A 23,509-nucleotide genomic window follows, 5' to 3' on the forward strand; every position below is an offset into this window, starting at 1 on the left:
AGTCGCCCCAGTGTGAACCGGCTCTTACCCGCTCTGTGCAGTTGGTTTTGCACAGAGCAGCCCAGATCCTTCTTTTATTGGGTCCCTCGCCGGTGCTCCTAGACCCTCCCTTCTGCCGGGTGCCTTCACAGCAAGCAGCTTGACATTTAATCATTGGTTACGACTAAGCGGACGTTTATCCGTGAAACGCGTCAACTGCTATGCTTTCATCCCTTGTCTCTGACTGTATCATGGACTGTATCTTGGATTGATTTTAACTTTTGGATTCAAATAAACAGATTTTATATTTTGCACCTTCAAGTTTGAGTGCGGCTGCCTTTCTCTCTACATAATAAAGCAGCTTGACATTCAGACATGGAGCGTCAGCTTGGTCCTGCCCCATCTCGCTCCTCATTGGCTCACTGACTTTGATTGACAGCAGCGGGAGTCAATGGCGCCCACTGCTGTCTCAGCCAACGAGGAGGGAGATTCCCTGGACAGCGGAGGCTCTCATGCAACATCGCTGGTTCGAGATGGGGCTCAGGTAAGGATTAGGGGGCTAAGAGGGGGAGTTGTGCAGAGAAGGTTTTTCATCTTAATGCAAAGAATGCATTAGGATAAAAAAACTTTTGCCTTTAGAACTACTTTAAGGCCTAATGCACACTGGACATTCTTACAGCTGCTGTTTTTGGCTTCAGATTTTTTTTTTCTGTAGCAAATAAACTCCTCAGTAGGTTATCCTATGTGTCTATGCACACATAGGCTGTTATCAGCAGTTTTTGGCAAGGGCATTTTCTGGTTGGAAAAAAACCCCAGAACTAGTGGGTTTTGAGAGGAGTTTTTCAGCTGTAAAAAAGCTCTTATTCTGATAAAAGCTTATAAATGCAAAGAAACACCACTATTCAGCATTTAACAGCCATAAGCTTTTGTGGAGTATAGTTTTGCTAAAAAAAGCTAAAAAATACTACTGCAAAAATGCTGAAAAACTCCTTCTATAGCTACAGTTTTCTACTGGCGTCTTGATAATGTCCAAGGCAGCGGCATCCATAGGCTTCTTCTGCTGTCAGTCAAACTCCTTTGAGGAAAGAGCAGGGGTGTGGCCTACCAGTGCTGTGTGTGTCTATGAATGAACATAGCCCAGGTCGGGAGTGCAGCTGCATGGGTGCTTCCGTGCTTCCTTAGCACCCGGCTTTCTAAAGAGGCACCTGGAGGATGGGGGGGGTGGATAGCGCCAGGAGGGGGCTGCCAAAAGAGGGGGTAAACAACCTCCTCTTGCAAAGAGCAGACAATTATAACCTCTTTTTTATTTATTTATTTATTTTAAAAACAGCCTTTAATATAACTTAAAAGACAAGCTATGTTGAAACTGAAAGAAACTGCAAGCCGTTTCTGCTGCCCTCCTTTAAAAAAATGCAAGTAACTTTTCTGCCACTGAGTTTGCCCATGGGGGCAAAGAACCAGATCCACTATAATGGGGGCACCACGTCAGCTTATATTCACCTTATCTCCACTCTCTGCCACTTGGGTTATGAGGAAGCATGTGACTCAAGTCTCTTTCCTCCCATATTATATCGCCGAAAGGGAGAAAGTATCCAGCCCCATGTAAGCTCCAGGCTTTGGCCTTGAGCTTAAACAAGGCATTCTCTCTTCATGTGCTGCAGCTGAACAGAAAAGCAAAGGAGTGAAGAGAAAGAAAGTATAAGCTACTAGTTCAGCTGGCATTAAATAAACCTGTTGCCCTGCCCTACATGGGCAAAACACAAATTCATTTTAATTAGTTTCTGCGTTACTGACCCTAAACAAGCAAGCAAAGTAGACCCAGAGTGAAGTTGAAATGCGTGTTTATTTCAGATTATGTGGCTCAGAATGTACTGAAGCAGTTACTAGAGCAGGATAATAGCTTATATTTGGAAGTGGAGGGCAATAATGGCAGCACACATATTCTATCTATACAGGTTTCAGTTAATTGTACATGATTTGTAACATTGTACACATCCACTCAAAGCTGCCCACTACACTGTAATTTACAAAATAGAAAGCCTGCAAATGGGTTTTCAGAAATTATTTAAGGGAAGATTTAGTTGCATGATGTGTGTGTAATGTCATTCAAATTTTATTGAAAAAAGAACTCAGAAGTCACTAATGACTAAATACAAATTTGTGCTGTGTACTTTTTTTGGTAGTAGTGCAAGATCCCAATCAGTCATCCACATTGTCACACCCTATCATTCTAATAACATGAATTGTAGAGGTTACAATCAAAACAAAGCATAGCTTGTAAGCAGGTCAAATATGAATTAATATGCAAATAAAAGCCAACAAGTGGGAAAAACAGGAAATATAAAGCCTGCCAAGCAAATTATTTATGAATGTATTTTCCCACAAATACTCCAAGGAAATTTGATGTATACAGTATCAGCACAAGACACTTACACAAATGACCCGGTTGGGAGAGCCAATGCTGGATCCCGGAGGGGAGATTGAAGTCTCAGAAGCTCTTCTGTACTGTGAACACATAAAAACAACACAACATAATCTATGAATACTCAAACAATTGTTTTTTATGTTACTGCTTTCAACCATGGGACATATGGTGCCACCAATCACACATACAGTAGATACAAGATTAAAAATACATGTCTACAGATAGGCAACTTCAGTAGCCCATTTATGTAAATGCTACAAATAGGCCTCACTAGAAGGTTTATTTAAAAATGTGTATTTACCTTAGCATGGTCATACCACCAATAAAAGAAAAACCCTGTCAAACCCATGTGGCCAGCCCCATCTCCAGTGACAGAGTTCTCTCTGCTCCCTTAGGCAGAAGAGATCTCCCTAGGACACCAAAGGCCCCACACTGTTGCCTGCATTTTATGAATGGGTTATAAAAAGTGGGGAGTAATCTTGCAGAGTACAGCAGGCAGCGGACAACAATATCTACTCTATCTTAGAAGTCTCCTTAAAGTGACAATATAAGAGTTTTGGGTCAGTTTTATATATGTGTAACGAGTTTATGCATTTTAAACTGGCATTTATATCATTTTCAAAATATTTCAGTATGTAGAAATACAAATAACACACATAACAAAGGATTCCCAAAGCAGTATGAGTTGGCTAAAGAGATAGCATAGCAAAGTGTCTTTCCAGCTAGCCATGTATGATGGAAACATTGGACTGACTCCTGATAAGACTCCCTCTGATAAGATGAGTCACTTCTTTTCATATTTGCATGCAAATTTTAGTTAATGCTATTGATCTGTAATCAATTGAATTTTTAAAGTACTATAGGCAAAATGTTTTTTTTTTTTCATTTTGGATAAAGTAAGAATGGGTTACTTATAACCCCTGTTTTTTTTGCCATCTGTGTCCCATTGGGGAGATTTCCCTTCACTTCCTGTCTCATAGTCAAACAGGAAGTGAAAGGAAATCCCTGTAAATTAGGGGATTTCTTGGGGGCCCCCAGTTCACCAGAACACATCCCCTTTGGAAGATTCCCCCTATATTACTATTCTGGAGACAACCAAAAATTTGGTACTTTCTTTCATTTTCAATAATAATGGTAAACAGGAAAAATAGAGAGGGTGAATCTCCTTAACGGGGGGCACAGACAGCAATAAAATCTGACAGGGGTTGTAATCCATTACCACTCTGTCCAAAACTAAAGAAAAGTTTTGCATTTACTTATACTTTAACATGGGTTAGAGTTCGAAAATTAGCAACAGGGACAGGAAAATGAAGCTGACAGGAGTTTTAGCTTTTCCATAAAAGAAACATATTTCTGTCTATGTTGCAGTTGCACATTTTTTCATTTCTTGCTTGGTAAAACCGTTGTTACTGGGACAGTAAGTGAGAGGAAATATCTCCAACTGAGATCCTGATAGTAGTAAGAACCCAACAGGGATTCTAATCATTCCCAATTCTATCTGAAACTAAAGAAAGGAATGTTTTAGCTGAACATACACTCTAATGTTTAGGGGGTGCTATGGAAACCCCTGTGACTTGGGCTCCTGGAGGGGCCTGGGGGCCAGCCTCCTTCCCAATGACGATGGACCCAGGACTAAGTAGACCCCACTCTTGGGGTACAAGAAACCTTTTCACTTCATTCAGTACCTGGCCGGCCAATAATTATACCAGCTACCCTTTCCATGCAATTAGAGCTGGAGGGATTGTTTCTTTGACCCCTTGGCATACTGTGCATACTGGAACTATTATCCTGGAGCCATGTGTTATATGCAGTAGGTGAATTCCACTATATGTGGGGTTAAACTTTATTTTCTGTTACAGGTTTCCTGGCAACAACTATTATTTGCTGTAATTAGGTTTAGAGCCCATTCAGACTAGCACGACACGACTTTGGGGGGCGACCTGTGAAGTCGCGTGCACCGATGTGCACCGTGACTTTGGCGTGACTTGCAGAGACTTCACATAATGGAAGTCTATGCAAGTCGCTCCGAGGTCGCCCCAAAGTAGTACAGGACCCTTTCTCTAAGTCGGAGCGACTTGTGTCGCTCCTATTAGAACGGGTCCTGTGCTAATCAATGGACCGCGACTTACCACGACTTCTCAGGCTGACAAGTCGCCTGACAAATCGCGCTAATGTGAATGGGCTCTTAGGTGATCAGTTCTCACATAGTTGAATCACCAGACTGCTAGGTGCCAGGAAGAAATCCATTGTTTTCTTGTGTATGAGGTTCCATCCACACATGCTGCGGCCGCGGTTCACAGCATGGGGTCTGGTTCGTCCCTGTTCACCGATTCAGGTATGAATTAGGTTTGAATTTTTGCCTGAATTTGCACCTGAATCAGACAATGATTAACAGGACCCTTTTTCAATGTGGACTAGGCCGCCCCCCCCGGAGCTCTGTGAACCAGCTCCATTGAGAGCCGGTTATACTCTCTTGTCATGCGAATTGGATGTGGGGAAACCCGCATCCAACTTGCATATGTGTGAACAGAGCCTGATTGTTTATTAGTTTATGTAATGTTTCTCCTGGGACTTGTAATGTGTGCCATCCTGTCTAGGGGGCATAGGTTTTTGTGAATACATAAACAAATCTCCTTCAAGCCCCACATCCAATCGCTGTCCAAATCTTGCCGTCTCAACCTCCGCAACATCTCCAAAATACGCCCCTTTCTAACTAAAGACAAAACAAAGCTCCTAGTTCACTCCCTGGTCATCTCGCGCCTCGACTACTGCAATTCCCTTCTCATTGGCTTACCTCTACATAGGCTACCCCCCCTTCAACCCATTATGAACGCTGCTGGCAGACTCATCCACCTTACCAATCACTCAGTGTCCGCTGCTCCTCTCTGTCAAGCCCTCCACTGGCTTCCGCTCGCCCAACAAATTCAATTCAAAATACTAACAACATCTTACAAAGCCATCCACAACTTAGCCCCCAGCTACATCACTAGCCTAGTCTCAAAATCTCTCTTCGTTCCTCTCAAAACCTCCTGCTCTCTAGCTCCCTCATCACCTCCTCCCAAGCTTGCCACCAGGACTTTACCAGAGCCTCTCCAATCCTATGGAACTCCTTACCCTTATCTGTCCGATTATCTCCTACTAATCAGCTTTTAGACGATCTCTGAAAACCCTTCTCTTCAGAGAAGCCTATCCTACCCTTACCTGACAACTGTACCTCCATTTTCTCCATCAGCTCATCCCCCACAGCTATTGCCTTTTGTTTCACTTGACCCCCCCCCCCCCTTCTAGATTGTAAGCTCTAATGAGCAGAGCCCTCTAATTCCTCCTGTATTGAATTGTATTGTAACTGTATTGTCTTCCCTCATATTGTAAGTTACTGTGCAAACTGTCGGTGCTATATAAATCCTGTGTAATAAATAATAATAATGCCTGGGGTAAATTTGGTATCTACAGTCCTAACCTAATATACTGGTCCTGTCTGGTAATTAGGGAGGTTTGGGATGAAATTGCTATATTTTGGTTCCAGAGTGGAGGAAGCTATAGTTTGGCAGAGATACCCAGTTAGGGTGTCAGGCAGTCCGTCACAGGGGGTAACCATGGTTCTAACAAATCTGTAATCATGCAAACTACTAAGCGTTTCATACCTAAGCAGAGCATAATCAGGAAAAAATAAGGCTTTGTTCAAATGAGCCAGAAGAAACTTTCCTCCTGTTTTCTTGTGTCAGTCATGTGACGATGCAATGATTGAGAAGGATACAAAAACAGCATGATCCCATGGACTCCCATGCACCTTGAAGCATGCCACAAAAGATTCTGACTTAGAAAATCAGTTATTCTGTATATACCCTTGCAGAAAAATTGTCAAAAGGTTAATGTGAAAAATCTACACAGGTCTACCATCAGAAAAGTATTTGAAGAGTTTTGGTTTGGATCAGAGTTCTATAATATAGTTCTAGAATTTAAAGTATAGTTTATACTTATAAGCATTCTTCAACCATACTAATGGAAACATTTGGATAGCAAAACACATAACGAACACATCTTCCATTAAAGGAATTATATTAGGTTATGCCTGGTGCTAGTAAAGAAGTCCAACGTCAGTAAAAATGTTATTCTGTTTTAGATAGACCTTGGAAGGATAAGAGCCTCGACCAGCACATTGTTGGTGCCTGTGTCCCTATTGGGGAGATTTCCACTCACTTCCTGTTAGAACAGGAAGTGATGGGACATTTTTTTTTACAGGGGAAAACCAAAACACAAAGCACAGAAGAGTTAGAACTTCTGAAAGTGTTTTTATTTCTGCCTGAGGCTTCCTGTTTTTCCCAATTTCTTTTCCTGGTGTCATTGGCACAGTAAGCAAGGGGACATCTCCGCAGTGGGTTAACAGATATAAAAACCTTAACTCTCCCCAAATCTTTTGAAAACTAAAAAACATTTGGCTGAAGTTAGGTTTTAAGTAGATAGAACTACAAAGAACAAATGAAAGTATACAGTAAAGTGCAAAAGAACAACTGTGACTCTCCTAATTTTATTGTCTGCTTGATCAAAATTCTGAATAAATCATTACATTTACATGAGCTACTTTTTTTTACATTTAATAGACTCTCCAGTATTTTCTCTGCAACTCCCCTGTGCACTGGAACAAAATGGATTCATTAAATCCATTCCGGAATAAACAGTATTTTGTCATTAGTAACACTTGAGCTGAACAAGAGATAATTGGGCCTCTCTCACTTGGGCACATTTTGTTGCATCATCCTGTGTACATCTCATTTGTGCATTTAGTGCAGAATGCATTAAACCAGGAGGGCATCTATTATATATGAATATCAGGTTCCATGTGGATTTCTTTCCCTTTTCTGACTTTGCTAAAAAGGAAGAAGTGTTAGAGGTCCAGGACACTATTTTGCAGTGCTAGATGTTGTGTATCGGCCAAGCATTTGTCATTTACTAAAATTCAAGAACCAGAGTTAAAATAAACTGCGGTGTTATCAAAGATGGCAAAATGACTCCTGGCACCTGCAGGTGCCCAGTGCTGAGTCAATACGTGCCCGACTCACCAAATTTCACCTTTAAAGGGGCCCCTGCACTGAGAGACAGAGTAGTCCGTAGTGAATTCTTTGACAACACAATGCCTACCTGCTGCAAATATAAAGGGACATACATGTGTGGTAGCTGCAAGTACTGTGGCTACATGTACACACAAAGACATCCCTTACTGCCCAATGGAACCATCCATCAAGCAAAGCATTTCGCTAACTGCCGAACTATTGGTGTAGTTTATCTTTTATTATGCACCTGCCAATGTTTTTACATTGGCAAGACCAAACAAGAATTTTGGCAACGTGCCTACCGCCACATTTTGAGCATGAGAAAGTCAGATCCTGATTTACCTTTGGGCAGGCATGTAGCCACAGCACATGTTGGCAAAATGCCCAGGATCAAGTTTTTGATCTTGGACCGCATCCACCCTGGCCCTAGAGGAGGTGACTGGAACAAGTCCCTCCTCCAGCTCGAGCTAAGGTGGATTTATCTTCTCAAGGCCACTGAGCCCCCGGGTTTAAATGGGACCTTGTCATTCAAGCCCTTCCTTGAAGGCTTCAACTCCGGGGGGATGGAAACATAAAATCTATAATTACTTCTTGCCAGCACTCAACACGCCATTTTCCTTTTTTTTTTTTTTTTCTTTTCTCAATTGTTTTGTATATGATTGTTTTGTATATGCTCCTTTTGTACCATGCCATTATGTTAATATTGGTGCTTCATGCACTTATTTTTCTCCAACATTTCTACCATTTTGTAGTCACTAATTATGTATTATCCTTTTCATATTCTTTTGCTTATACTAGTCTTGCTTTTATTGTTTGTTTCTTGTGTAACATAATTCCATGTTTATTATACATACGTACTTTCCAACAAATGTTATAAAAATATTGATCCCTCCAACATGTGTTTAATCACGACTATAATGTTGTCTCTCCAAATTTGTATAAACTATGTATGTACATGATCCATATTGTTCCTTCCCCTGCTGATCCATATTGTCATTGTATGCCAGTGTTCAATACCATGTCACATCTGGTTGCTGCTTCTTGCCGACATATGCACATTATTGCTAATCATTCTCTTATTTGATTTTTGGCTTAAACGTTCGTTATATGGCATATTTAGCCCCTTATAGTCAATTAATTACAGCTATGTGCTAAACCTGCATTCCCAGCTAATATTATGGGTCATGACCATGCCTCCTCCTTTCTGTACATCCCGGCACGGGGAGACACGCACCACCCAGTGTGATGCGTTGTTTTGGTCTCTATGCTCCACCTCCTCTGTGCCTCATTGGTTCAGAGGCAGACCAATCAGTAGCTGCAGCGTCTCCGCACGCTTCCGGCTCTGACCTCCGTGCCGGTGGAGCGCAGATGCCGATCCCGCCCACACCACATCGCGCTGTTTCGTGACACATGTGGTTTGGGGGCGGCTCCGGCATCAGCGCTCCGGGAAGCCCTCCTTGCGATGCCAGCTGCATCCCATTTCTCATCAATCGGCCTGCACTCATATAGTGCACCCCTCCCCACACACAGCCAGCGCATTTCCTTGCTGGCTGCTGTGTGGAGAGGACGCCGGTATCTCAACCCTTCCCAACACCAAGGTATTGTTTTCTTTGCTTCATTTGTGCTATCACACAACTCTATTTAACTACTTTGGCACTTTTTGTAGCCCCCCCCCCCTCACAATTTTTTAATATTGCAATTCAAATATTGCTATTTTACTATTTAGATTACCAATAAAAAGTTGATCTGTCCTTTGATCTGCCTATCTTTCAGATCGGCAGTATCCCTGTTTGGCAACATCTTTTACCCCAAGAGGCTGCTCCTGGCTCCTCCCCTCTGAGGACTTCAGATGTACAGTTTGTCTGTGTGGCACTCACCTGGTCCAACAGCTGTTATCCTTCAACTAGTGCATTTATCCATCTACAACACTGTGCCATATATGTCGCCAAATACATTCGCACCAACCAGATGATTTTAACTCTTGTGCAGGCTATCTAAACCCAGCTAAGATTTAACCCTGTAAGTACTCATTTGCTCTGTCATATACTATGTGAACTATATTAGTCACTGCTACAAAAAAACCCTTTTAATTTTTTGACTCTTACATATCAATTTATCTATTACTAGAGTACCGCTTTGAACCAACCCCTGAAGAAGGAGTAAGCATTTTTGCTTTGAAACATGTAGGGTTCCAAAGTTCAAGCGCTATGAGTTATTTCTCTTTGTCTGCTCTTTATTTGCTTGCACATTGTTTTTTATCTATGTATGTCGATATTCAATAAAATTTATATTATATATTTTTTTCTACTTATATCCTTTTACCACATGTGCCTAAAAAGTCCCAACTTAGGGGAACCCCTTTCTGTGTATCTGGCACCTGCAGAAAAACTTCCATGTATTTCCAGAATGCCAGGAATCCAGGGTGATCCATTATGTAAATTCCACCAAAACCATGATTGTCACATTCTGGCCTACGTTTTTCTTGCCCCCGTATGTTTCCAATAGTAATTTTTCTTTTATCCATTTTAGGAGTCAGTAAAGAGGACTGGGGGTAGGTCAGGACAGAAATCTTTAAGCACTGGTCAGAAATTGCATTGTACAGCATAAAGGAAATGGAGTGAAGGTGTGTGAAGGATCTCTTAATGGGTAGAGGTCTACACAAACAAGATGATATTAATATTTTTTTTTAAATATTTTGTAAACATTTCAAATTCACCAGTATTTATCGCAGGTGCATGGGGTTTTGGCGTTTAGCTGCGGTTTAAGGGCAAAGGAACCTTATCCAACCCCACTGCCAGTAGCCTGTCAAATTCTATAAGCAGCTGACAGCTGCTGCGGCTAGACGAGGCTGGAGAGTGCCCCGAACAGTGTAAACATCTGGGGGAGTATGTTTCTTCCAGCACAGGGTTGAGCGTTATTGATATATTTAATAAACCAAACATGGACAATTAAGAAAAGTTCAGTGTTAGTGTTTACCTCAAGCATGTGCTACTACTTTCTACTTGCATACTCATGCAACTATGATCTCTATTTTGAAACCTACACCTGATTAGACAGGTCCGCTTTGCTGATTACGAGGGTTTGTGCTGGGGAACCTTTTATTCTTTTCCCATGTAAACTACAAAATACTGAAGCAGCTATTTTTTTCTGGAACACTACAATGTTAAAAAATACATTGAATGGGTAGATGTTTTGGGATAGAGAGTAGGCGAAGGAGCTGGTAAATATGTAATTGACCAGACCCTTCCTTTTCTGAATGAACACAGTGAGTGATCGGTACCGATCACTCCTGTGTCCATTCATAACTGAAGCATAGTAAAGCTGAGGAACCAGAGAAAGGGACTGGGGAATCTCTGTCCTCAGTCAGTCTGTTCAGACCCCTGATATATCACCAAAGCCCCTCAATGGGGCTCCTAAAAAAATGTGAAGAAATTATATTGTAAAAAAGAATTAAAAAAATAAAACTGTAAAAAAATAAAATAATTACGTCCGAATGTACTAGGTTCTACACCAAGCTTTACCGGGCTCCACCGTCGTACAATCGGGGACTGGCCGACTCCTTTTTTGCCGACCTGCAGCTACCCTCGCTGTTGCAGTCCCACGTCGACCTCATGAATGGTCGGATCACTGAAGAGGAGGTACGATCAAGGGGTTACATCCCACTAAGGCCCCCGGGCCTGACGGGTTTTCCGGGGTATATTATCGTAAATTTCAGGAAGTCCTGACTCTGCATCTATGCGTTTTTTTCAATGCCCTACGTGACGGGGAATCTCTTCCGCCTCAGGAGAACGCGGCCTATATTCACGTATTGCCCAAACCGGACAAAGATCATAGTATCTGTGACAATTATCGTCCGATCTCATTGATTAACTCTGATCTAAAAATATTGGCGAAAATTATGGCCACTAGGCTTAGCTCCTTTTTGGCTCGCTATACACATCCCGATCAGGCTGGGTTTGTCCCTGGTCAGCAGACTTCAGATCAGACCAGACGGGTTGTGGACATCATCACGGCTATTCAATCAGATTGGGACGGAGGGAGCAATCGTATGGGTATGCTCCTTTCCTTAGATATCCATAAAGATTTTGACTCCCTGTCGTGGGAATACCTCTTCGACGTGTTAACCCGTTTCGGCTTCGGCGCTCCCTTTCTTACTCTGTTACGGGCCCTATATAGTACACCTAGGGCGGTACTTAGGCTGAAGGGCTATTCATCGGACTCTATTCCTATCTGTAGAGGCACTCGACAGGGCTGCCCCTTGTCCCCTCTCCTTTTTGTTTTAGCGCTGGAACCATTAGCCATCAAAATTCGCGCTTCACCGGACGTACGGGGGGTAGTGTGCGGGGGCGTGGAGCACAAGTGCGCCCTTTTTGCGCACGATATTTTGGCCATTATCTCTTCGCCTATCACGGCCTTACCCAATTTATTTGCGCTACTGGATACATTTGCACATGTCTCAGGGTTGCACACGAACCAAACTAAATCCCAGGCACTAAACATTTCCCTAGATGGTGGCACAGTGGAAACGCTACGGAAATCTTTCAAATTTGAATGGCGTATAGACTCTCTACCCTACTTAGGCATCAATTTAACACCTTCCTTGTCTACACTATACACGAAGAACTATCCTCCTCTGTTTACACGCCTGAAGGGTGACATGGACAATTGGTCGATTCAGCCCCCCTCGTGGTTTGGCAGACTGTACTCCGTCAAGATGAACATCCTTCCGAGGGTGTTATATCTATTCCGCACTCTGCCAGTCGCGCTGAGACGGTCTGACTTGCTTAAGTTTCAGGGTCACATCCTCTCCTTTATCTGGGGGAACAAGAGACCTAGGGTGAACAAGAGAACGCTGTATACCCCTAAAGCCAGGGGTGGTTTGGGGGTACCGGAACTGCTGAACTACTATTATGCGGCACAGCTATCCCAGCTGGTGCGATTCCACTCTGAGGGGTCCCAGATGGCCTGGATGGATTTGGAGGCTAGCTCAGTCCCTGGCCTGGCGGTCTCCCATGTTATGTGGTTGTCGCCTAGGGATCGCCCTCCCATTCTATGCCCAGCCTTGTCCCATTCCTTGGCTATTTGGGATCGCTTGTCCAGGACGCGTGGCTTTAGGTCCCTGCATGCCCCCTTGGCCCCTATTCTTAACAACAGCGGGTTCCCCCTGGGTCTCTCCCCCAGATCCTTCCAGTGGTGGACGAATAAGGGGCTGCTCCGCATAGCGGATTTTTGTGACCATAGGGGTATCCTCAAACGTCAGCAGCTGATAGAAAAGCATGCCCTGCCTGAAACTGAGTACTATCGGTTTGCACAAATTGTTCATTACCTGCGGTCCCTGTCTCGCCTGTCCGACCTGACTACCATGACTTCCATGGAATATTTGTGCCGTAAATACGACAAACTACAGGGGTATATATCTATGATTTATAATATACTTGCGGACTCGCCCCTAAAGCTTCCCTATATGGAGCGGTGGGAGAAGGATGTCCGGGAGGTCGTGGAGTTGGCGGACTGGCATGCGATGGCCCAGGAGGCTTCCGGGTCTCTAATTAATACTTCAATCATTGAGGCTAATTATAAAGTGCTCCTGCGTTGGTACATGGTATTGTCTCGGCAATAGGTGGCCCGCTTGAGAGAACAGGTAAATTCATTGATGCCCTAATCGAGGAGCTGGTAACCGCCCTCCCATCTTTTGTGCAGGACACGAGGGACGTACTAAGAAGACTCTCAATGACCCCTACCATGTCCAACATATTACTGGTCGGCATAGACGTCGAAAGCCTATATACGTCGATTCCCCACGAATGGGGCCTGAGGGCGGTCACGCACTTCCTCGAAAGCAAATTCCCAGATCTTGGTGCCCATAATGAGTTTGTGGTCGAACTCCTAGAATTCCTTCTTCATCATAATTATTTCCAATTCTTGAATCTTTATTACCAACAGGTCAGAGGTACGTCGATGGGGGCACCGTGGGCTCCGGCCTATGCGTGCCTCCATCTCGGATTCTGGGAGGAGCAGATTGTCTATCCATCCTCAATGTACCTCAGCCATTCCCACATGTGGCTGAGGTACATTGACAATGTCCTGCTCCTCTGGGGAGGCACACCCACCGAACTAGATCAATTTATGAAGGAGTTAAACGAAAACGACCGTAATATCAGACTCACTTATACGGCATCCACAAATCATTTACCTTTCCTCGATCTACTTATTTCTCTTGATGGTGGAAGGCTTAAAACTAAGACTTACCGCAAAGATACAGCCACTAACACCCTACTAGTAGCAGATAGTCACCACCCAAAACACCTGATCAACAGCATACCGGTTGGACAGTTTCTGCGCCTCAAGAGAAACTGTTCAGAACCGTCAGACTATCAGACGGAGGCTAGACAGCTACATAAGCGATTCAAAGAGGGGGGATACTCTCACAAAATAATCAAAAAGGCACGCAAAAAGGTAGCTCTCAGACCCAGGTCTACTTTACTGGGAGGTCAGGAAGATACTGTTCCACATCCGGCTTCGACTGGGGGTACATACCCACGTATCATAACCCCGTATGGTACACAGTGGGAACAAGTCAGGGCAGTTCTATTGAAGCACTGGCAGGTACTCACAGTGTCTCCTCTCATCGAAAGAATAGTGGGCCCTCGGCCCCTACTCACGGCTAAGAGAGCAAGGAATTTGAAGGATACTCTTTGCCATTCGGAGTTTGTCCGCTCGCGTGATGGAGAGAATTGGTTAACATCTCTGCCACGCCTCAAGGGTATGTTCCCGTGTGGTCATTGCTTGATGTGTAAACTAGTAATCAAATCCAAAACCTTCAATAGTTGCAATGGCCAAAAAGAGTTTGTTAACAACTTTATAAACTGTCAGACTGAGAGAGTAATTTATGAGATCATTTGTCCCTGTAAAAAATCTTACATAGGCAAGACTAAGCGCCAACTAAAAACTCGTATTCTGGAGCATGTGGCGGACATTAAAAAGAAAGTGGGCAACAAAACGGTGCCCCTGCACTTCTTGGAATACCACGATGCCAACCCCGAGGGCTTAAGGGCCAGGGGAATTTATGCCCTTTGTGCTGGGGAACCTTTTATTCTTTTCCCATGTAAACTACAAAATACTGAAGCAGCTGTTATTTTTTTCTGGAACACTACAATGTTAAAAAATACATTGAATGGGTAGATGTTTTGGGATGGAGAGTAGGCGAAGGAGCTGGTAAATATGTAATTGACCAGACCCTTCCTTTTCTGAATGAACACAGTGAGTGATCGGTACCGATCACTCCTGTGTCCATTCATAACTGAAGCATAGTAAAGCTGAGGAACCAGAGAAAGGGACTGGGGAATCTCTGTCCTCAGTCAGTCTGTTCAGACCCCTGATATATCACCAAAGCCCCTCAATGGGGCTCCTAAAAAAATGTAAAGAAATTATATTGTAAAAAAGAATTAAAAAAATAAAACTGTAAAAAAATAAAATAATTATGTCCGAATTTACTAGGCTCTACACCAAGCTTTACCGGGCTCCACCGTCGGTACAATCGGGGACTGGCCGACTCCTTTTTTGCCGACCTGCAGCTACCCTCGCTGTTGCAGTCCCACATCGACCTCATGAATGGTCGGATCACTGAAGAAAATGTGGATATACAAGATGGGATCTTTATCGCCTGCAGGTCTAAATGCTGAATTCAGCCTGCAACCCTTCCTGAACCCCTAGCCCTCGGGCTTGGCATCATATGAGTGGTTGATCGTTGGTAGATTGAACCTATTTGTGGATCCCTGTCTATTCTCTGTTAAATAGGGATGTCTGGGATGGGATGTGCTATGTGTCATAGGCTGATCCCCCTTATCACCCTACCTTATTGCCTGATGCCTTCATGTCCTCTGTAGCCGTACCTCCCCCATAGATCTATATTAATCTATGTGTGAATGCACAATCTTTTCATTTGGGGAATGGCGATAACAGGATGATTGTTTCCCGATAATATTCTCCCACTACCTTATTTATCACCCCCAAATCTTTGGGGAGGTCTGCGCATAACTGGAAAATGAGTACTCAGTGAGTACCAGTAGACCCCTCTCCGCTTGTCCTCCTCTCTTTGAGTATATGGTGCTACCTACGATATGTTTTGCTAATAGAGCCCCAGACTAATGAGTATCCTTTAATTGTTCACGGCTCACAACGTGATTGGAAACAGTTATTAGAGTTTGGGGTTATTGTTTAGTAAATTCTTAGACTTACCCAAACCATATTATATATATGTGGTTGCTGTTCTGTGTAGCACACTTTTAAATGTAAATTTATATCTTAATTGGTTGTTGTTGATGATCAGCCATCATCTCTTGGTATTTTACCAGGGGGTATCGCTGGCCATTATGCTGGTTGAATGGTGGATTGCATCATGAATATATTGTCTGGATGTAGTGATATGAGGACATCTTGTGGAGAAATTGCACTACTGCAGCCCCGCAGTATGGACCCATCCTTACACATCAGTAATTAATAAATCAATTATCTCCAATTATGGAAGGTACAAAATGGTGCATATCCTACCCATTCAATAGCTCTGAGGAAACCGACGTAGCAGTTGGTGAAACGCGTCAGCGTCCAGCATCCTGCCTCCATGCACTAGCGGTGACCGACCCCCTACACGGGACCCCCCATCCACAACTTTCCAGGCTGTTCCCCTACAGGCGCCCGGCTGATTGCTAAACCAGAAGTGACGTCCGGCGGCTACCTCCGATCCGGAAGTCAATCCTCCAGCCACCGGTGCAGCCTCAGGCATGGGTAGAACGCCCGGAGGAGGGCAGCGTGGAACCTGACCATCTGGTCCAACGAGGTCACCGCCGCCTCACACCATCTCACAGCCTCTCTCTCGGATGTGATCCCCATATCCCCACTCAGCCAGCAACTAGCAGGTAAAGGACCGGCCAGCCATCCACTAATTTAGTGACTTGTCCCCCTTATTTTGAGTCTCATACGGCCCTTCCACTGGCGGACTGATTCCTGGGATCACCCAAACGGCTTGGGAAGCTGATACCCATGAGGTCTGTTCATCTCTCACCGTGACCACTGTTCTATTATTGCAGTGCACTTCTTAATATTGACGCAACCTATATTTCCTGGCTCACGGACTATTAGGTGACTGAGTTATCACGGACCATCCGGAGGTTATTTACAGCACATCCCCCCGGCCCTATATCCACAGGCTTTATCTTTTACACCAGTTGCCTCACTAACATCCATCCATCCACGTATACTATATCGTGCTCATGATTCTTAGAGGCCTACCAGCACCAGGATTCATGAGAGTTTTTTGCTATTTATCAAGAGGTCCTCGCACAGCACCACTCAGGTTATACAGCTTACCAGGTATGCTGGGGCCTGTCTGGTCCTGTGCACACTGTGAGATGGTTCTATTGCTATCAATTGTGCATGTATGATCATTTTATGTATTTTAATATTTGTGTTGTTATGTAGTGTCTGGTTTACCACACTGATTTTTCTGTTTGATCACCTATATTGCTAAGGCATACGTGCCTAAATAAAATTTTGATAATTTTTCAAATATCTGTCTGGAGTGCCCTTAGTTGGTATTTGGGGTTGTGCTTGACAGACCTTGGTCTGCCAATCAATCACTCCCCCTTCTCCTTTTTTCCTTCTCTATATGCCAGTGTTTGACCAACGGTCATGATCCAGGACAGACTCCAATGAAGGTTAATTACACAGGGTTACCCTTGCTTTTCCTAGTGGACCCCTGATTCAGGCCCTTTTGTGGAACACAAATCCCCTTTCCCTCTTTTTTATGGGTACATGGTACCAGCCAGGATTGCATCCTTTGTGCCAGGAGCATCCCCTCAGTGTTTCCGGGGTTGTGGCCAAGAAGGTACGATGTTTCATGTTTGGTGGCAATGCCCTAAGGCCCGACGCTTTTGGATTAGAGTGTACAATTTTATTTACACTCTCACACAAGTAAACTTAATCAAGTCCCCTCAGCAAGCACTACTGGGCAGAAAGGTAGACACAGCCACTAGAGCGCAGAGGCGGCTCATAACGTTCATATTTACTGCAGCGAAAATAACAATAGCGAGATCCTGGAAGTCTCCTACTATACCATTTGAGCAGCTCCGGCACAAACTGAACTGGATCATGGTTAATGAGCGCTTAACAGCTCAACTGGAGGACAAAATGCGTGGGTTTGACAAGGTATGGGGATCGTGGATTAACTATCTCACAGGGGGTGCCTGAGGGACTCGGGAAGGTCTGGGGGCGGGGCGCGGGGGCCGGTCCAATTCTACCAATTCCTCTTTCTTTTTTTCTTTTCTTTTTCCTCTCCTTTTCTCGAGGCTCTCTTTTCTTTCCTTTTCTCTCTCTGTACAATTTCTCACCGTTACTTATATGAGGTTATCAGTGGTACTGTCTTCTAACGGCTTTATACCTCCTGTCCCCGACTCTAGGCTGGGGCAGGACTATGCAGGGTCACAATCTGGCCTCTAGCCCTGGGACTTACACCAAGTGAGATCAAAAACTCGGGTTAGCTGGACCTGTCCATCCATGGTAATGGTCCCTCCTGACACCTTATGGTTCCTGTTTTCTGTTTATCAGGGTGTAGGCTTTTGTTATGTTATTGTGCTGACCTTTTATAGCCGTGTAGGCTAATGTTTGCCTCTGTTGTACCACTGTTCACAGTTATTATGCTCTGATTTTTATATGTGTATATTTTGCACTACTTTTGTGTGTACTTTGTAAAATTTTCAATAAAAATCATTGAAAAGAAAAAATAAAATAATAATAATAAAAAAATAAAATAATAAAAATAAAAAAAAACTACTGCTCACTGCTCTACTGACATCTTCCATTTTTTAATAAATTTTAAAATGTTTATTTAGAAGATAGTGTTTTGTCTGTGTATGTATGTATGTGTAAAGTGTATATATATATATATATATATATATATATATATATATATATATATATATACACAGTGGGTAAAAGAAGTATTGAACAGGTCACCATTTTTCAAGGTAAATATATTCTAAAGGTTCTATTGACATGAAATTTTTACCACATATTGGTAACAACCCATATAATCCATAAATACAAAGAAACCAAAACAAGTAAGTTCAGAAAAGTTATGTGTAATAAAATGGAATGGCACACGGAAAAAGTATTGAATACATGAAGAAAGGGAGGTGCAAAAAGGCATAGAAAGCCAAGTCATCAACTGAAATCTATCAGTAATTAGAAAGCAATCCTGCCCCTTGTCAGTGCAAATTAATATCAGCTGGTTCAGTCTCAACTGATAATATATCAGCCTATAAAAAGGTGTCTCATTATCAAGGTGTCACACAAGAAAAATGTAATGATGGGTAAAAGCAAAAGCTCTCTCAAGACCTTCGCAATCTGATTGTTGCAAAACATACTCATGGCATAGGTTATAGAAGGATTTCTAAACTTCTAAATGTTCCAGTGAGCACTGTTGGGGCCATAATCAAGAAGTGATAAAAACATAATTTCACTATAATCCGGCCACGACCAGGTGCTCCTCGCAAGATTTCTGACAAGAGAAGTAAAAAGAATTATCAGAAGAGTTGTCTAAGAGCCAAGGACTACTTGCGGAGAGCTTCAGAAAAGACCTAGAAATATCAGGTACAATTGTTTCAAAGAAAACAATAAGTAATGCACTTAACTGCCATGGCCTGTATGCATGCGCACCATGCAAGACTCCATTGCTGAAGAAAAAGCACGTTGAAGCTTTGCTGCACAACATTTAGACAAGCCTATGGAATACTCAGAGAATATAGTCTGGTCAGATGAGACTTAACATTGAATATACACCATGTTTGGAGGTCAAATGCACATGACCCCATAAACACCATACCAACAATGAAGTTTGGAGCTGGGAACATCATGGTGTTGGGCTGTTTTTCAGCATACGGTACTGGCAAACTTCATGTCTATGAAGGAAGGATGAATGGAAAAATGTACCAAGACATTCTTGATAAAAATCTTCTGCCATCTACCAGGATGATGAAGATGAAACAAGGGTGGACATTTCTGCAAAACAATGATCCCAAACACAAAGCCAAAGAAACTCTCAATTCGTTTCAAAGAAAGAAAATAAAGCTGCTAGAATGGCACAGCCAATCACCGGACTTGAATCCAGTAAAAAATCAATGGAAAGAAATAAAGATCACAGTTCATAGAAGAGGCCCAAGATTTTAAGACTGTGTGGAAGAATGGGCCAAAATCACACCTGAGCAATGCATGCAACTAGTTTCTCCATACTGGAGCCTGCGTCTTAAAGCTGTCATTACCAACAAAGGATTGTGTACCATGTTCAATTATTTTTCCCGGTGTCTTTCCATTTTATAACACATAACCTAATTTCTAAACGTATTTGTTTTGTTTTCTTTGTATGTATTGATTGCATGGGTTGTTACCGACATGTGTTGAGAATGTCATGTCAATAGTATCTTTATAAATATATAGAAAAATGGTAACGTGTTCAATACTTCTTTTACCCACTGTAAATATACACATGTGTGTTTGAGCTTTGGGGTGCACATCCGAAAAGTAATAGGCTGTGTATACCTATTGTATTAAATATAAGAAATATTAAAAGGGAAGCAACTGCAGTATAATGGACTGATAGACTGTAGAGGGTTAAACATATGATATACAGTCCACGCACCTTAAGCTTCTTCTCTGCCCGAGCTGCCTGCTTGCAGATTGGATGCCACACTTCAGAGCCTGGATAAAACAGAAAATTTCCGTTTAACAATAATAATGGCAGGTAATTAGAAGCACTTTGTTAACAGGCACAGCGCAAAAAAAGTAATGACAGCAAAGGAGACCAAGTGGAACCTAGAAGCTAATATAATAAAAAGCAGAATTAGAAAGCGCTTTGTGAGAGGCCCATATTTTGCCCTATGAAAACACATTTTCATAGATCACTGGCAGTTAATGGGATATTCGGTACACACAGCAGTATTTGAAGGTCACCTTCAACATGATGACGGCTCTCTTGGGAATCCTAGATAATAGCTCAGTCTGAATTCTTTGTACTACTGGCACACAAGGCGTGATGGGGATTTACATCTCCAAGACACAGCCAGTATACAGCGCTCAGCAAACATGGTAAATTAAAACTCTTGCTCTGTGATGGTATTTATTGACAAATGTGAAAACAGTTAACAATGAAGCCACAGAGGACAGTGCATTGAAATATGCTGTTTGGTGTCTGTTTCCAGGACACTGCTGGGAACGTGGGGAGCATCCAAAGGTGACCAACCCACGCAACTGTACAGGGAATTCACAATTAATAGCAGACTTTCTAACCTGCAGAAGCTTTCGTTGTACACTGATTAAACACATCTGACAGATGTATTTGGAACTTAATAGTCTGTGTACAATAGGATAGCAAAACGCAATCCCTCAAAATAAAGTGATACCCTAAAATAGGAAATAATTATTACTGTTTAATTAGCTAGCTTATAGAGCCTTAAAAATGAAAAAGGCTTAAAAAAAAAGAAAAATGTATAAAAAAGATTTTTACTTGGGCTGTCTATAGTAAGTTCAGGTGCTCGTCTCTAAAAACATGCTACAATATTTAAATCAAGCCAGCAGAGGGCGCCAAAAATGTCTTTTGCAGTGATCCATAGGGAGTGAAAATGTGCGATGATGTAATCTTTTAGCTGGTTTATAAATACAATACTGACTGCAGCATATATTAAACTCACACATACAACAGTAATTCATTTGTTGGGAAACATATAGATTCAAAGCCTGTTCATAAGCAGTAATATTTAATAAATAAAGAATTTTATACATCTTAGGTTTCCACCAATACAACACAGAGAATTTGGACACAATAAGTAGATTTTGAAGGTCTGCTGATCAATAAAATACAGTGTCTGCTCAAAAATGAATATCAAACTGTTAAAAATAATCACATTACAGTATGGCGCTATATAAATGCTGTATAATGTAACAAAAAAAATAATAATATGGTTATTTCAACAAGAAATACATTTTAGCAGCGAAACTGCACAAGTCTCAGTTACTAGATGCACATTTAAAGCAGAAATTGGGATATTTTTATGAGAAACTATAAATAATTTAACATCACCAGTTAAGAATTTGTGTGCTTTGCCACAATATTGTAAATATACATTCTCCTTCCCCAGGCCTCCTAACAATGGCATAACGGTATTGTTCTTTGCAAGCAGTGCTGTCTGTGTGTATGATGTAATAAATGGGATGGGCACAGACAACCTTTTTTGTGTTGTCAGGCAGACTGTATAGTTGCTGCTCCCTTTTACAAGGCGGTAACGGTGGTACAGCAGTTTACTAGTCGTCATTAGGACAGCACTCAAATGGGGACACAGGCAGCAATAATAACTTGATAGAGGATCTAGCCCTTCCCTAGTTTAGCAAACCACAGTGGCAGCTGCCATTACCAATCCTCTTCTTATGATGGTAGTTGTGAACGACTGGGCCGACTGGGAGTAGAGTGAGACAAACTTATCTGCATGCTATTTCCAAGGACACAAAATATCAAAGAGAGTAAACATGGCTCCCAGGAAGCTAGCATTGCAGATTAAGAATTAGCAACGGTAGCCTATGTGTCTCTCTAAAGAAAGGTTTCCTTTTAAAAGAAGAACATTTTTGGTTCCACTTTCCATTTAAAAAATAATTTCAGGTATAGCAGTTTGGACCAATGTAACTACACATATTCCATACCTGTGGAATCCCTCTAGAACACCTATCATACACACAACTCGCAAACCAAATCTGGGCCTCCAGGTCAATTCATGTGGCCTTCACACCTCTCCTGGAGCTTGTTTCTGCCCACACCTTGTCTCAGCAGTTGGCAGCAAAGAGGAGAACAGAACTCATCCACCAGATCCTGGGTTACTCCATGCAGCCTCGGAGAGGTGGGGTGGCAATGTCAGGCTGTCTACCTTGTCTAATCAGAGAATGCTTTGCACTTTCGTAATAAATGCAAAGCATGCTCAAATTGGATGGATGGATGAAGAGGTGGGGTGGCAATGTCAGGCTGTCTACCTTGTCTAATAAGAGAATGCTTTGCATTGAAAAATTCAAAGCTTTCCCGCCACTGCCATGTGGCTGACCTTCTGTGCTCACAATTCAGAAGAGCAGCCTCTACCTGAGGTAGGGGTGCATTGATTTCTAGCTTCTAGAGGGATCCCACAGGCATGGAATATGTATAGTTGAATTGGTCCAAGCTGGACCAATATAACTTTGTATAAAATGCATTACCTGGAATTCTTCTTTAAATGCAAATAATGTATGCTTCAGCTAAACATATTTTTTTGTAATCCAAAAAAATGTGTAAATAGTGATGACATGCACCTTTTCCTGATGGTTAATCACATGTGAACTGGTGAACCGGAGGTGAAGGAACAAGGGGTGCAGCTGCTGCATCTGCAACTGGACCCCAATCAAAAGGGGGGGGGGGATTGGCACACACAGTAACTGTTGCTTTATTTAGACACTCTTGAGCAGAATTAGGCAAGAAAACACTTTTCCTTCCATTCCCTGCAATGTGATGTAACATTACCAAGAGCTGGTGATTGCATTGAGGGCATATCTGCACTCCAGAGTGCAAAGTCACTTCCCTGGTACCCCTCTCTTCTACACTGCCTTTGTCAAAAATGACGCAGCACAGTAGAGTGGCTAAATTGAGGGTAGCAAGGGCAGCAGGTCAGCAGCATTGCAGATGAGCTTGGATTTGTCCCAGAACATTAGAATGATTAAACTGCAGATACCTGATTTCTGATTGCTTGCTTTGCTCTTTGTTAGTAGACAGTGTCTTGCTTTGATTAATTTCAGTAACTGATCACTGTTAATCCTTGAACATTACAATGATAGGACATCATTTTTATGCTGCATAATGAGCTCTGTTATGAATCTCCGCCATAGAGAGCAAAAGGTAACATAAAGAAGTGATGTGAGTATAACAGACAGGTTGTGATGGGATAGACGTCAGGAGATGACATTGTGACAGAGTTAAGCAAAGCCCCAATGACAA

General features: G+C 42.5%; 1 protein-coding gene across 8 annotated transcripts in view; it reads right to left on the bottom strand.

Annotated features, from left to right (window-relative positions):
* Positions 1–23,509, bottom strand: part of ABLIM3 (actin binding LIM protein family member 3) — a 421,965-nt gene that overhangs the window by 53,515 nt on the left and 344,941 nt on the right. For all 8 annotated transcript variants that reach the window (XM_082254478.1, XM_082254476.1, XM_082254475.1 and 5 more), the window contains exons 8-9: positions 20,147–20,205; positions 2,413–2,484 (exon numbers count right to left, since the gene is read on the bottom strand). In XM_082254478.1, the coding sequence (XP_082110604.1) occupies positions 2,413–2,484; positions 20,147–20,205 (131 nt within the window). The remainder of the gene's footprint in view (positions 1–2,412; positions 2,485–20,146; positions 20,206–23,509) is intronic.

This window comes from Pelophylax lessonae, assembly GCF_965119305.1.
Source record: "Pelophylax lessonae genome assembly, chromosome: 4".
Taxonomy (NCBI): Eukaryota; Metazoa; Chordata; class Amphibia; order Anura; family Ranidae; genus Pelophylax; species Pelophylax lessonae.